The sequence below is a fragment of the Equus asinus genome, chromosome 11 (assembly GCF_041296235.1).
Source record: "Equus asinus isolate D_3611 breed Donkey chromosome 11, EquAss-T2T_v2, whole genome shotgun sequence".
Lineage (NCBI taxonomy): Eukaryota > Metazoa > Chordata > Mammalia > Perissodactyla > Equidae > Equus > Equus asinus.
Genome location: NC_091800.1, coordinates 82426904 through 82443152, shown reverse-complemented (window position 1 = coordinate 82443152; position 16249 = coordinate 82426904). Strand labels below are relative to the sequence as shown.

Here is a 16249-nt window from a genome sequence, read left to right as displayed (position 1 = left end):
GTTCTGGAGGCCAAGGGAGAATTTCTTCTGGGACTATGAAAAATGTGAACCACCACATGGACCGACTTATACAAGCATCAAGAAAGACTGTTTTTTCTGCAAGATACCTACCAATTCTCCCAAAAATCTGGTAGAAGGATGACAAAGTGGTGGTTACGATGTTACCGAACAGAAAACTATAGTGGCAACGGTGACTGTGCTATGCTCAGCTCCTTAGGTCTAAGCGGGGAGTTCTGGGAGGCGAAGGGACATGCTGCGGGAACTCATAGACACTCCCCTCTCTTCCCTGAGTACCATCTCCAGCCCTCTGAGCTGGACCGTGGCCCTGCCTGGAGGGAGTGCCAGGGACAGGCGCAGTTCGGACAGACAAGCACCTCTCTTTCGTCATATGACTTTCTTACAAGGACCCCACAGGAATCTTAAAAATGCTTTCACTTATTCAACCCCTCACCACGGTCTACTGAGCATCCTGAAGGGTGAAAGCCACCATTCCACGAAGGCAGACAAGTGGAGGCGCACCGAGCAGGGTCAGCTCTTCCTCGCCTCGACTTTTTCTCTTTTTTAATCTTATTTATCTTCAAATATTCCCAAACCCAAGATTTTCAAGGCAAATGTGATATTTTCCAGTGTCAAAAACTCACACCAGAATTTAAAAATATAAAAAAGTCAAAAGAAAGTGTGAAGGTGACATGCACACCAAAAACACATCATGGAGGATAACGTGATGTATTTGTAACGTAAGAAAAGTCATCAGTTTAATAATTACAATGTAGCATGAGTAGTCAATGCCAGGACACCGTCTGTAGCATTTTCGTGAAGTGTCCCACAGCTGTACAGGTGGCCTCTGCGTGTCCCAGGAAAGTGGAGAAGTGAGGGGCATCGGGAAGCGCGCACACAGCTGGGAGGCACTCAACGTCCAGGACGCAGGCGCACCTGGGCAGGCACACACACCGCAAAGCACGATGGACAGTCTCTGACGCCACATCGCAACATCACGTGGAACTGAAAGTGCTTCATATCTCGGGATAGGAAATGGCTTGTCTCCTCGTGCGTGAAGGGTGAGAGCAGAGCAGTGGCCCCTAGGGTGAACAGTGCCCCTTTCTAACATCCCCATCAATTCCCAACCCCCCAGAAGGTCACATGGAGAAACGGATGCGGTCTGCTCACAACAGGGCAGGTGTGTAGAACTGCTCTCAGGTGCATCTTCTCTGCTCCCTAAAAGCCAAGTAAAATACTGGGTCCACATGAAGAAAAGGTAATGCATCCCACAAGCATCCCGACGGCCGCCCCGCTCAGGGGAGGGACGGGACACACAAGCGCTCTCACTCAGTGCGTCAACCGTTAAGGCAGGTTCCCTCTGAGACCCATCCGGGGATGCTGACGGCAACATCACCCATCCCAAAGTGAGGGAGGGCTCAGGCGATGAATGTTGTTCCTGAGTTAAAATTTGCTTAAGACAGCAAACTTCAGTACACTCAGATTTAACTGTTTTCCACTGCAATGTCTTATGCATCAACAAAAAATGTAAAAATAGGACTTACAAAAAAAAAATCTTCTCTAGTCTTAGCACTAATGAACGAAATGCTAAGTACAGGAAGTTGGCAATTCTGGTTGAAAGATCTAGTGTGGGCAGGTCAATGCTGGGCCCCAGACACCTGCTGAGCACAGAGCTGGGAGGGGCCAGGCTCAAGCAGCCGACCTACCGCGGGAGACAGGCAGGCAGAGACTGATCAGCGGGCCCGAGGAACAAGAACCGGGGAAACCAGACCACCGCCAGTTCCAAAGCTGCCCAGTTCAAGGGCACCAGAAGATTCTGATGCAGTGAAAGGGTCTCCTGACCAACAGATCACGTCACTGAAAGTCACATCTGATGCCAAATGGGTAGTTCTGAGAAGTCTCTAATGCACGGCACTGCAAGTTTGGTTTTTAAAGATGTAACAGTGGCTCTGTGAAAAAGCTTATCTTGCTCTAAAATCAACCTCTTCAGAGAAGGGCAACGCACAGCAAGCTCCTGTGCCTTCACTGCCATCTCTGAGGCAGAGCGGAGGCTGGGCTCTATGGCTGAGCCGCCTGCCAGGGGCTGCTGCGGCTTCGAATGCCCCGCGGAGCCGGGATGGGACAGGATTCCTGCTCCATTTGGACTGGGGGGATGGACCCACGTTACACTTGCATTACTTAGGTGGAATTGAAGAATTATATTGCTTTATTCTTGCAGAAAGAGGGAAACACTTTTTTCTCCAGCGAGTGCTGAAGCAGCTCACGCGCCACATGACAACATTGTGGTCAATGACAGACCTGCATACACGATAGTGGTCCCATAAGGTGAGCACCACACAGCCTAGGCGGGCAGCAGGCTGTACCATCTAGGTTTGTCTAAGTGCGCTCTATGATGTTCCCACAACCACCAAACTGCCCACCAGCTCATTTCTCAGAACGTAGCCCCGTCATTAAGCGATGCGTGACTGCAGTGCTTGCTGTGCCCTGATGGCAAACAGATCTCTGAGCTCACATCGGCCCGACAGAGGCAGCCCACCCATCGGGGCAGCTCACGGTCACCCTGGCTCGTCTTCATCAGCTGCAGTGAGATGTAATAAATAACACACTTTATTTACAGGTCCTAGTGAAGCTTTCTCTTTTGAGGGGAGGACAACACAGCGCACCTTGTCAAGTGATCACCCTGGCCCAGAGCATACAAGTCTGTGATGTCCCAGAGGCTGTGAGGACGCCCCGATGCTGACAGTATTCACACGAGGCAGGCAGAGTGTGCACCCGGAGGGGGACACGGAGGTGGGGGTGTGACAACTCCGACTCCTGGCTGAGGCTCAGACGCTCCCTCATTCGGCCAGAGCGCGGCCCTGGGGACCACTGCTGGCCAGGGACTGCGACACGGCTTTCACAGAAGACGTTCAAACGGTACTAAGTATCTCTGCAGACATAAGTAAGGTCAGTCCGTCAGGCACCCTCAGGTGCGATGCTGAGGAGCCTCCTCCCGGAGCGCTGCGGAGAACAAGTCGGGCATCCACCGAGAGCCCCCGGCCCTCCACGGCCTGCTCCCTGGAGTGTGTGGACACGGCTCCAGTCCGCGGACCAGGGCGGTTAGTGGGAAGGGAATTCTCGGACGGGCATCAGCCCTGACAGCAGAGTCGTGGATACGCATTCAAAAGAGAGCATTTACAGGAAACACGTCTGTATGATATTTCTATCTACTCAGTAAAGCCTGAAGGACCAGGACTTGCAGTCAGTCACTGCGCTTATTGCAAAATGAGGTAATTGCGATGTTAACAGAGTCAGGTAATGCAGCTCAGTCCTCAGGGTCTACACCTCGTGTTTGGATTCTTCAGGACAGTGTGGCCGCTCCTATGTGTGTGATGAACTCCAGCTTGTCCATGCAGAGGAAGATGGCTTTGGTCCAGCCCTGCCCAGCTGGGGCCGCGGGGCCGGCGGCCTGGGCTCAGAGCCGGCCTTCAGGGCGGAACGGAGGGCGTCCCTCACAGGTTGGTCTCGTCCCACGCGGGGTCGTTCATATTCTTGAGGACCTTCCTCACCAGCTTCTCCAGGTCTTTGCGCGCTCTCTGCTCTTCCTCCAGAGACTTCTTCATCTTCTTGTTGTCCTGTAAAGGAAGCACACACAGGACACTCACTGTCCTTGGCAGAGAAGAGGACTTTCCTTTCCCCAGGAGACCTGGGCGCCTCGCGGATGAAACCCCGGGCTGGAGTCTGCCCTGGGCTGCGGTCACGGTGTGTTTAACAGAACTGCCCACGTCCACAGAGACGCTCAGGGCTCCTGACTGCACAGCTGTCCTGGGAGCCAAGACAACCCCAGGTGGAAAAACAGCCCTAATGTCTCCTGTTCCTAACAATCGAACCCGAAAATCTCAAAGGAGGAGGTGAAGTCCCGCAGCCACCGCGGACGCTGCTGAGGGGCTAAGAGGAGCAGCTCTGAGCGCGTCCAGGGGCCCGGCGGGCACCCCAGCACTCTGTGCAGCCCAGACCACTGCGCTCACGCTCTCCTCCGCCTCCCCTCACACCTCCCGCCTTGGGGGCAGGACGTACCGCCCCTCCTCGGAGAGCAAGTCCACTTGTACAGACAAATAATATACAAACATACAAAACAGACTGGGTTAGTTAAGTTTAACTGATTCGTTGACCTGGTTTCTTAAGAACAAAGACCGTGTGTTATACAAGAAAAGTGGCGGACAAGTGTCACAGCAGGAACCTGATAAAATTACTGACTAGATGGAATTCTAGATATTTTAAACGCTAATTCCAACAGACTCTGAGATGGTTGATGATGTCAAAAATAATATATTAAAAAGAAAGAGTTTAAATAAGTCACTTTAAAAATTCATTTCCTGGTCTATCACGTTCATAGAACACCAATTATCTGATCTACTGGAATTCGGAAAGACAGGCCCTCCTTTCTGTATTATTTTCCTTATGGACGACCAGCTTCATTTTTAACATAGTGTTTTCCTCTTTTCCCCCATTAAAAAAAAGATTATGAAAACTAATTATGACTCACCTGTCTTAACTCTTGGACTTCATCCTTTAATGCATAGACAGTATCAACAAGACTCCTGAAAGAGAAAACAGAATGAACTCTAGAACAAGAAAGAGGAATGAAGAGGACACACAGAAGCACCTTCCCAGGAGACAAGACACCACCAGGTGAAGTGAACGGTGCTGCTCTGCCCCGTTTCCTGAAGACCTAAGCCCACGCGTGTCAGAGCAGCCAGCTTCTGTGCACGGGAGGGGAGAGCCCAGGCAAGTCAACGGCAACCCACGATGAAAGCAGCAGTCGTTTCTGAAGCCAGACTCCCCCTCCCCTCCCCTCCATGCACCCCCACGCCCCCACCCCTCCCCTCAGTGCATCCCCATGCCCCCACTGCCCCTTCCATGCCCCACCCCTCCCCTCCATGCACCCCCACACTCCCACCCTTCCCTTCCATGCCTCCACCCCTCCCCACCATGCACCCCCATACCCCACTCCCCTCTGTAGAGACATGCCTGCTTTAAAATACTAGAATATATCTTACTTTTCTTCTATCACTGTCTGACCGTTACTTTTAGTTTCTTCGACTATAATCTTCTCTTCTTCTGGAAGCAAAACTTGTGGAGCAGATTCTTTGCGTGAACCTACCATCATTAAAAAAACAAAAAACCCATAGGTGAATTCATGGCGGAACTAAAAAAACTTGACTATAAATACTACTTACATATTAGTATTAAATCCCAGGGACTGTACATTAAAAGAATACTTTCCAGACAAAATAGGGAATGGCAACTTTTACCAGTTTTCTCTAGCAACGTCTACTGAACCCAGTCCTTTCACGCCTAAAGCATTATAGAGAAGAGGAAATGTTAGCCTTTTTGCAATTTATTAATTGAATCTGGATTATGGATCTTTTAAATTCCGAAATTTTCAATAGGTAGTAAAGGTTGACTATAGTGCCCTGCATATTCTGGAATATTCAGATTTTTTTGGAATAGGTATCCAAATCAACCAAATTTTGAGCCATAATGTTCCAGGAACTTTAGAAAGACCTACCAGACTCTGCAGTAGACACACACTGAGCGTCTATAAATCACTGAGCGTCCAGTGAACTGGCAGTTCAAACATTTAACTCCACAGTAACAGTTACAGATGTTACAGCACAGGGTTTAGAAAAAAGTGAAGTTTATTACTTGGCTCTTTTATGAAAACTTTATTCTGCATTCCCTGGAATATGAACATTTTTCTCAATGGAAGGAAGTGAATTGTTCACAACATCAGAGGAATGTGCATGCCACTTAACCAAGCTAGGACACTGAACCTAGGAACGTTCATGCCACTGAACCTAGGACAGTGTCTCAATCAACGTTTGCTGCAAAATAGGTATGCTAGGAATTAACTGGGGAACCCAAAAATGTATCTTAAAAGGTGAAAAAAGAGAATCAAATCTTATTTAAGGATGAAGGAAGAAAATAATCTCTCTTAAGACAATCTCTCCTGGGGCCAGCGGTGCAGCAATTGTCTGCGTGCTCCGTTTCGGTGGCCTGGGGTTGGCCAGCTCAGATCCCAGGTGTGGCCCTACAACCACTCATCAAGCCACGCTGTGGCGGCATCCCACAGAAGAACTAGAAGGACTCACAACTAGGATATACAACTTTGTACTGGGGCTTTGGGGAGAAAAAGAAAAAGAGGAAGACTGGCAACAGATGTTAGCTCAGGGCCAATCCAATAACCTTCCCCGGAAGATTAGAAAATCTATTAAATAAACAAATAAATAAATAGTCTCTCCTTAAAGGCTATATAGCACTATTAACATACATCATTTATATTTTTGAAAAATTACATCAGATGAAAATTTCAAGGATATAATTCTATCACAGAATACAAACACTTGCAAGTGGTATTGTGATAAATTAAACATTTCTCCATTAAAAAAATACGCTTGGTGTGTGACGTGCAATTAATTATAGAGATGGTGCTTCGACGTGCTGCTGTTTTCCTGGTTTACCTTTGGTTTGTCTTCCTAAAAGTCTGTCAAGTCACAAGACGGCACCTGTTCATCATCGTATCAGAGGGACGTTCAGTATAACACAATGTTTTAAAGATATCAGTTTAAGGAATAGCTTCACCAGCATTTTATTGCGGGCTTTTACTCCTCTGAATGGAACAAGATTAACAATTACTGTCAACGCTTGATGACAAGAGGGTTCACAAAATGTCACAATGGCCCGGGAGCAGCTCCACCATCTCCACAACAGCAAGCTACAGAGCAAGGGACAGGAGTGTACCAGCCACGGGGCCTTGGCCACGTCCGTCCCTACCGCCGTGGACATCTGCAGACCCACTCTGTCCCCATCTCCCAGACTGGGAGGAATATCAACACAAGCCCACCGTGAAACCGTGGCGTCAGGAGCCGAACAAAACTAAGATGTGAACCTCCTGCCTGGTTACCCCAGGAGCAGGAAGATTAAGCTCTGGGTAAGCCAGTACAATTCTGTGCTAGCACAAACTTCAAGATCGAGACAGAGATATAGATATCCACTTTACATCAGTAAAGGGAAGGGCTTCTATGTGTACTGAGAGTAACTTTAGCATCACAGTCAAATGCAGTACCTAGAATTCTCTCTCAAGCTGCAGTGAGCTGGCAGACAGGAGCACATTTGTACATAAACTTGTCAAGTACATTTCAGAGGACTGCCCGCTAGCGTTTTCATGCTTCACACCGCACTGCAAATCCTGGACCAGCAGATCTGTCGCTTTCTTCCATCATACCCCTCGTTAAGGCCACACTCCACCTTTTCACACAGTGACCTGCACAGCCAGGGAACTGCTTTTCAGACAGAAGGTCATGTCCTCCAAGACATGGTCCCAGAAAGGGAGACCTTTTTAAAAATGCTGTCATGCTGACAACAATCCACCTCCCCGGACTATGACCTGCTCCAGGTGCCAGGGCTCCACGGGGGGCGGCCGGTGCCGGCTGACTTCTTCTAGGCCTCTCTCGCTTAATGGGGATGCCTCTGGGACATCTGGGCCACGTGGGAAATAAGGAAGTAGGTGTGTGAAACAGATTCCCAAGAAAGCACAGGGACACCAGCAGTCTTAAGAATTCTGAAGGCCAAGGAAAATCCTGTGCTGTTGATACAAATGTGAATGTTACCCATGTTCATACAAGGAAAAGTTAATTCATGTGCATCTTCCCTAAAACGAGAAACAGATTCATCAGGAGTCAGATGTGTGCATCATACGTGTAGAAAGCCAATGGCTTCGCTTTAAGTTTCCCCATGAAGAGAAGCAAACTAGTGACGTGGGACAACTCAGCCTGCTCCTGGATTTTCCCCTGTCACCTGCTTGGAGCCCAGAGAGTTGCTGACTGTGCATCCGTCAAATCAAGAAGGCATCAGTTGTGGATCTGTCACAGCCAGTTTGTAATACATTTCCTCCAATGGATTAGCTATGAGACAACGGGTTGAAAATTTTCTTACGTAACAGCACTTCAGGAAGATTAAAATCAATGTATGTCTTTTCAATTATTTCTGCATCTTCTAGCTTCCTAGGCAACCTATTTACCTTATGTGTTTCCACCATTAAAATGTTCAAAGAAGATATGAAATAGAATCACAAGGGATGCCTGCTTGTAGAGAAGGGGTTGGACAGCAGACGTGGGCTACTGCCCTGCAGAGGTGCTCGGATGACCAAACTCCACTCGGCCCGTCCGCGGAGGTCCTCAGTCCACTCGGCCCGGCACTGAGCCCGAGCCTCAATCCCACTACTCGAAAAACAGGAGGACCTAACCAACTACCTCTGCAGGGCTGTTCTGAGGACTGATTTAAAAATTACATTTTATAAATATCTTTTTGCCAGATGAACTCATAAACATGAAAGCCTTAAATTCCGTTGTGTGACCTAAGTAAATCAGAGGGACAAAACCTGTAAGAACTGGTGCAACCAGTGCACACGCATGACAAAGGTCTTAGTTTTGCAAATACACTTAAGCACACAAGAATTTAACAACAGATTATAAAAACGTAAGTTAGAGAATGTTATATTATAAACAAAATGTACTAACTGCTTGATTGCTGAAATGTGCCAATGTGAAAAATGCCATTATGGATTCGATGGTGAGCCAGGAGGCTTCTAAACGAAGATGATTTATTAGCCTGCAGACAAATTCATAGGATGCTAACAAGCTGCCTTATTTCAATATAACATACTTTTCTAAAATGACTGAAAATATTTTAGTCTTTCAACAAAACAATAAAGGAACATTCTCCAGTCAGGTTTATTAATAAGTTGGCTATTTCTCTAAGAACAAAGTTCTAGGAAATAGATTTAGCAAGTTGTCTCCAAGATCATGATAGTATTTTTAGAGGCATCACAGCACATTTTCCCTGAATTATTTAGGTTAGAAAAATAATTTAACTGCAGAACTACCAAAAACTGTTCTATCACTTTATTTAAACCCTATGAAAGGGACCGAGACACAGATGAACAGGTTCACGATGGTTCCAGCACAGTGAAGATCTGTCTTTCCCAAACTTTGTACAAAACACAGAGTTGTGTGTTCTGGGAGATCACAGGGTCCTGGCAGCACACACTTCCGGACAATGCTCAACACTACAGCCACCGCCTGGAGCTCCACCGTGCACATCAGCATGCCGAAGGTCTTCAGAAGGTTTTCAGTAAAAGTACCCATTCAACTTGAATTCTGCATTTCCTAAATTCATCTGAGTGCTGAACTCTCTTTTTCTCAGCATCAATATTAAAATTTGCAGTTTTCTGGATGGCGGCTGGAGGAGCACCACACCAGTGCATAATCCTATCTGCGTCTATAAATACACACACTCAAGTGCTGGTAGGTTTTGTTGCTGTTGCTCAATGTGAGACCAAATACAACGAAACAATAATTTATACTTAGCATCAATCCAGCATCTCTCAAACTTGAGGACTCCAAGAACATGTCTGCAGATTCTTTGGATCCAGCCACCAATGCTCCCTGACAGACACACAATGACAGTTCCACGCTGTCACCAGCAGGGGTCGCTCTGCGGTGCACAGATGGGGATGGGAGCAGGTGCTGAGACCCCTGCGGGACTCACCCAGAGGTGTGATCCAGAAGCTGGAGACACACTTAGAACCCTGTCCCCTAAAACAGCCCCGGATCCCCAGAGCTTAGCACCCTGCCCCCTAAAACACTCACAGAGAACTGTGGGTCTTAGTTTGAGAAACACAGATTGATCCAACACTTCCATCTTAGTGACAGATGACTTGACCAGGCAGCAACAGAGTGGTACCCAAACCCCAGGGCGCCGTCTTGGCTGTGCGACACCACCTCAGGCCTGATGTGAGGACACATGACTGTCCCCCCCAGGCACTCGCACGGTGTGTGCATGGGTGAGCGAGCTGGCCCACAGTAAAAGCCTAACAGCAGTGTAGGTTTGTCAGAAAAGAACATCTGCCGGTCTGGTCTAGGACATTTGTAGCAAAACTCACATGACTTCTTAAATTCGTAATCTTTCTAAAATCTGCATCTAATTACACTCAACTGAAACTAAGATAACTTTCACAATGAAGCAAAATATTACTCTTTAAAAAATCTACTTAGTAAAATCTCTCCAAAAGGCCACTTTGTCACTTATGGCTATGCTGAGATTCGAATTCCTTTTTCTCAGTTCTCTTACGAACGCCCTGCGTCTGTTGTGCCTCCTCCCAGCCCGCATGAAGCAGTGCCTCGGCCTTTCCTTTCATCGTGCTCTTCCTAGTCAGCTGGGCATGTGCTCCACTCCACAAAAATTAAAAACTGACCTTAGGTCTAAATAAAAAATTTTTAAAGCTGGGTTTTTTTCCATTTATGTACAAAAAAAAGAGAGAATGCTTCTTTCTGAAGACGAACCTCCCAGTGATTGAAAATTTGATTTAAAAAAAAATTGGAGGGAAACAGATGAAATACAAACGTTCAAGGAGTGACTCTGTATTGTCTGGAGCACATTTAGCCTAAGAAAGCGCAAGCTTTGCTATCGAGGCGGACAAAAAGTGTCACTGCCTGGCCTTCCTCTGAAGATGCTATATTCAGGGGACAGTCAAATCATATTAAACTGCAAACTATGCTACTCCCCTCCCCCCATGTAACAAATATTAAAAGCCACGGGCTAGCAAATGCAAAATTTATTTCAACTGTACATAACAGATGTCTTTTTGTTGTTTTATAAAACAAACACTTCATTGCCATATGCAACCACAAACAATAATAGGCATACTGTACAATACAATGCAACGTTCAGGCGTACATCCAACGGAGTCTTCCAATGGCAGCCGCCCACCAAAAACGGCTTCCCCGTTCACAGATAGAAAGCACAATATAGAGACACTTCTCAAGGTCTTATACCACTATATACACGTTACTGTGTTTTGGCAATTTTATGCAAAACACATAATTGATATAGCTTATATACTTGTGGCAAGTGTTAATTCAATGGGAACACCATTTAGGCCATTTGCAAAGGGCCAGGTAATGGCTTAAACCTACCTTCTAGTTCAGATTCTTCATCCTTTCATTATAATACTAACTGTACACGTAGATATGACAGAATTGCAAGAACATAAGGTACTATTTCAGCATGACCACTGCCACTCAACACTGTGTTCAGGCCTGTGGCACTAACACTTCCAACCAGTTCACAAAAGCTAATGGTGGCAGACATTCAAAACAAATCCAAACAAACAGAAAGCCAGCTTGTTACTCTGCAATGACCTCAGCATCAACAAAAATCATCATCAAAATGGCTTTAACTGGTACAAAAAAGAATGATGGGAAAGTGTCAAAACCTTGGTGTAGAGAAAATGAAAACAGCTTATTTAGACAATCCAAATGATACTGGTGTTAATAAAACTCCAAGTGCAGCAACTGTATTCAACATGGTGGTACACAGAGCACAGGACATGGGCCACCCAAGTTGACTGAGCCATGGCAAAGGCCTCGAAGCCAGCACACCAGTGGCTGTCATCTCAAAGCACACAAAAAGATGTCCTACTATTAATATCAGCAAAAGTGACTACTCTGTAGAACATAAAACAAAATTGCTTCTAAATTCATTGCATGGTATTAAGTATATGAACTTCGTAGTTATCCTATTTCCCCAAAAATTCCATTTGCTATTTGGCTAAACATACATAAACCCCATCTGTACTGTGGGTTAATACTGAGCTCTGACTAATGGTAAAAGATTGCTCCTCAGCTTTCTTATTTATACTAACGATATAAAAATATGAAACCTCCAGATGGCATAAACAGTCCAGTAGCTACTTGGGAACAGATACTCGGAATTATTGGTTTTCCTACTGACCTCGCTGCATGCAGTCCTGAAGCTGTCTGACTTTCTAAGCTACAGGCTACTGCCGGGATCCCTAGCACCTCTGGGCTTGGGGGCTCCCAGGAAACAATGGTATCATGCATCAGAGTCGCCTCTGTGCAAACGCGATCAGCACACTGAATACATGGGTTTGCGAAGGAGGAGTAGGGGGAGCAGGGAGAAATCGCAGCCGTCCTAAAGAAAGGAGAAAACGATATTTCCAATGTCTTATGGCATTTTGTTTTCTGAAGCTGGTTTTAATGAATACTTAAAACACAACCTTAAGGTTCCATTTTAACACCAAATACAGCATGCGTGGGAGAGAACACAGCTCCTCCCCTCTAGCGATGACCAGACGTGATCTGGATGCCACAACTGAACGCAACAGGTCACATTCAGTTCTTTTCGAAGCAGTGATATCTCCTTACAACAAATCCCAGGAAAGTGGGGGAGGCCCCCACTTCTGAGATTTCCTGTAAGTGACTTACATGGCAACTTAGTCAGTCTTAGTGGACTCAGCTCTCCCCATCACAATCCCCAATGCAGGTTACATTCAACGGGGCTGCTGTAAGTGGCGTTTCACTGCAGCTAGTGGCTGAAAGCAGACGACGTGTCCAGCACAGGCGGCATGAGAATGGATGTCGGGGTGCACCAGGCTGTGACTGAAGCCGAAGCTCTCGCCCTCTCAGTTAGGCCACAGGCCTCTCTGAACGGAGTCTAACCTACACGTTCAGAGGCTGAATGTTGCCGAGTGCAGACTTCAAACATTCAGCAGAGGTAAGGCTTGCTGAGTGCTGTTTAAGAGAAATTACTCCAATTAAGGAAAGTTTGGTGTGATGATGTGCGTGTCTGAGTTCTGACCATAACTGGGCCTTTGGAGAAGAGGACTCCCACCCCCGGGCAAATGGGGGGCACGGAGACGGCCATGTGTGGTAAGTACCAACCATAGAGCTGTGGGGCTGCAGACAAGCTCTTCTGTGCTCCTGCCAAGGCCCAGAGCCCATGCTGGCCCCACCAACACAGGGTTCCTCGTGGTCACCAAATGCCCTGAGGGTCCTCAGAACACGTCTGTCTGAACTGGACTCACAGTGCTTCTGTGGTGTGTTTCCCCCTCCTGATTTCTCCACCACTCCTTGACCAGTCCATTATACAGACAAAATTTAGATCCCTATATGTTAGGCCAGAGTCTCGTCCATGTTGCTGTCACTTAGATCACAAGCCTGTATGGTTTCAGTATAAAATATCAAAGTGTACATACAGCTGTATCCAAAAAGAAATGAGACAGTTGCTACACTGAGAAAAACCAAACCATTTGGAGCTATAGAACCACCGCTCAGGTCCAGAGCCCTCAGGATAGGCTGTGTGAACATACCATCTCCTTCAACAGTCAGTAACTTGAATGGATAGTCAAATCGGCAATTAAGCCTCTACAATTACAATGGGAAATATCAGAAACGCTCTCAAAAGTTGTTAAAATATCACATAAAAGAGACAAGGAACAGCAAGAAAACATCTAAGAAAAGCAGGCTGCGATACAACAAGCATTTGTTAAGAAAAGCTCAGAAGTGCATTAGTTCTGGTGAGAGATATATGAGCAACAGCTCTTACGAGATGTAGAACCCATTCTGTAACTATGGGCTGTCCATATACTGTCATAGTCAGAGTCTTCCGAGAGGTCTGAAGGCTCCAAACGAGAAAGGCTACTGCGACGACCCAAGGAGTCTAGACTTGATTGGTCATCATCAGCCAAGACGTGATTATGCATCAGGTCAGTGCCTTGCCATGCTAAGACGGGGAGGGGACAGGTGTGACAGGCAAAGGTGGGAGGAGCAGGAGGACGGACAGGAAGAGCCACAACCAAAAACATGAAAACAAAAGCAAAAGGTGATGGGAAGAGAAGGAAAAGAGAAAATATTGTTAAAAAATGGCAACAATGTTCATTTCTGCTTATTTATGGCTGGATTTTAATAACAAACTTAGCATAATCCTTAGAATAAAACTAGATCAATTATTATTTAAATAAACCTAAAACACGGTATTGTTTCCAAATTGTTCTCTTTTAAAGATATTGCTATTAAGTCCTCACTTAAGAAATCTTTTACATACAGATGGTCCTATGGACATCTGACAAGCAAGCAAGTCTATCTCACATTCTATTAACAAACAGTCTTATTCAGGACATTATCTGTAAAAGGAACTGTTTATGTGGTTAATTAAAAACTGTTTCCTACTCGTTAAGTGGATATATTGAATGCAAAACACTTCCAGAGGGCTTCTGACTGATCGGTCAGCTCTCTCTGCGCCAGAAGTCGCCTTAACGCTGAGTCTGAACTTACCTTATCAGACTAGGACCACAGTAACATTTGCGAGTGGGGGCGGACTAAACAGGGTCTACCTCCCTCTCGTTCCCCTCTCCTGGCCCCCACCTGCGGGGGGCAGCACGTCTCCACCCCTCGGAGTGCTCCCAGTGCTCAGCAGTGGGAACAGGGACAGTGGGCAGCCCTGTGTGTACCCACATCACCCACCCTGAGGCAGACCCTTGCACTGGCAGGAGGAGAGACATGAACTGGTAAGGCCACCGCGTTAAAAGGAGGATGACAGGAAGCAGGCACAAATGGGAGAACAAAAATAAGCCCAGAAGTGGATGGCAACTGCGAGCGATGACACTGGCCAGGCAGCTGTGAGGGAGCCATGCAGGGCCAGGGCGGAGGCTGCTGGAAGGACACCCTCAGTGGGAACCAGGGGCCCCTCCTGATGGGAACAGCACACCACAGCAAGCACTGGCTCCATCCTGTTCCTGCTTCCCATCAAAGTCAAATCTGTTCCCAAACCATAACAAGAACAAGCAGTGGATTCGTTTGGATTTCTTCAACAAAATCCCTGTACTCTACGAAGGCCATTACTTCCGTGAGACACAAATCAACACCAAAGCTGTCTGGTTTATAAAGTCTTCTTGGCATCCAAATGTATACTGAACAGAGCTGAATAACAGGTAAGATACATCATCCTAACTGTTGTTATGCAGCATTTGATATCAAAAGAGCGGCTTTCACTATGATCTCATCTCCAAATGTCTTTCCAGCATAAGGGATCAATTTTCCCATCCTACCTGCTCTTGAGAATGTTAGGTTTAAGGCCATATATGGCTGTATATGTATATATATAAATGAGGCTGCAGAGTGGTTAGCCCATAATATCAGTTAAAACAAAAATTAGTCTAATGTCCAATGCTTTTCCTGCACAAGAGACGTGGAAACACATCATATAGGCCACGTGGCAAGAAAAGACCTGCACAAACTCAAGGCCTCTCCTTTCAGGCAGCGAAGTGAGGCCACAGGCACATGGAGGGGGCCCGTCTCTCAGATGAAGAAATGCGCTTGCATGAAAACACAAAGTTCATACTACCTGGCCTGTTCACTTGAGACTACCAGGCTAAAATTTTATTTCAAGTAACTGAAGTTGAGATGAGTAATTTTTAAAAATCTCAAATTCAAAACCTGAAAACTATGACAACATTTTATAGCCTATTACTTTAAACATAATCTCTTATCAAATATATGAAACTCTAATACCTTAAATGACAACCACCCATATTTACAAATTACTGCTTGACTATACACAGGCTCATGCCACACTTAGGCCTCTCATCTCTCTCCCACTCTGCTGACCAGTCACTATGATTAGACGTTTTCACCAGAGAGAGTATGGACAAAAAGCCTTAATGTCATAGGTCAACTGTGTAAAATACTGGCCATAAGGAAGTTTCTAGATCATTTGCAGAGCCCTCGCTTCATAGATGTAGTCACCCCTAACAAAAGCTACAGCAGCTGAAAACTCCTTTCCCACCTTTTTTTCAGCACTAGTTTACAACAGGACATGCACTGATTCGAACCACCACATGCAGGTGGTGAAAATGAAGGCGGGATAAGTGACTGGCCAAGAGTCAGGGTGGAAAGGGAACCAAAAACACACGATCTAACAGAAACCAGTTTTTATGCCAGAAGCAACATACAGACCGTCCAGTTCTCAAAAAAACAAAATCTCAACCCCACCACATGCAGGAGGAGCCCTGTGGTGCCCATGGCCCCAGCACCAGCCAGGGACGAACAGGCCACGGCACGGCACCCCACGGCCACCACGCTTGCTCCACTCTCCAGTGCTCCACTCTCCAGCGCGGGGCAAGCTGACCAGCCCACCTCTCCAGTGCCCACACAGTGATCAAGGCTTCTTCACGTAAGACAGTAAATTCAGTGGCACTAAAATCTAGCAAATAAATTAGTTGCTGTCTACTTCCAAAAGTTTAAAAATGCAATCATAAAAAAAAGAGCTAAAAGAACCTTTGCTCTAGGTTTATACTTTTGACAATAATTCTAAGAAGCTAAAAGAAAAATAAAAATCCCACTATCATACC

The 16249-nt window shown here is 46.3% G+C and overlaps 1 protein-coding gene across 10 annotated transcripts in view; it reads right to left on the bottom strand.

The window, feature by feature from the left end:
- Positions 1–710: 710 nt before the first annotated feature.
- Positions 711–16249, bottom strand: part of ARHGEF7 (Rho guanine nucleotide exchange factor 7) — a 155074-nt gene continuing 139535 nt past the window's right edge. For 5 of the 10 annotated variants that reach the window (XM_044779688.2, XM_070520158.1, XM_070520156.1 and 2 more), the window contains 4 exons: positions 13447–13623; positions 5037–5136; positions 4523–4577; positions 711–3611 (listed from right to left, as the gene is read on the bottom strand). In XM_044779688.2, the coding sequence (XP_044635623.1) occupies positions 3489–3611; positions 4523–4577; positions 5037–5136; positions 13447–13623 (455 nt within the window). In that variant the 3' untranslated portion in view covers positions 711–3488. The remainder of the gene's footprint in view (positions 3612–4522; positions 4578–5036; positions 5137–13446; positions 13624–16249) is intronic. The other 5 variants (XM_070520159.1, XM_044779689.2, XM_070520160.1 and 2 more) reach the window with 1 other exon arrangement.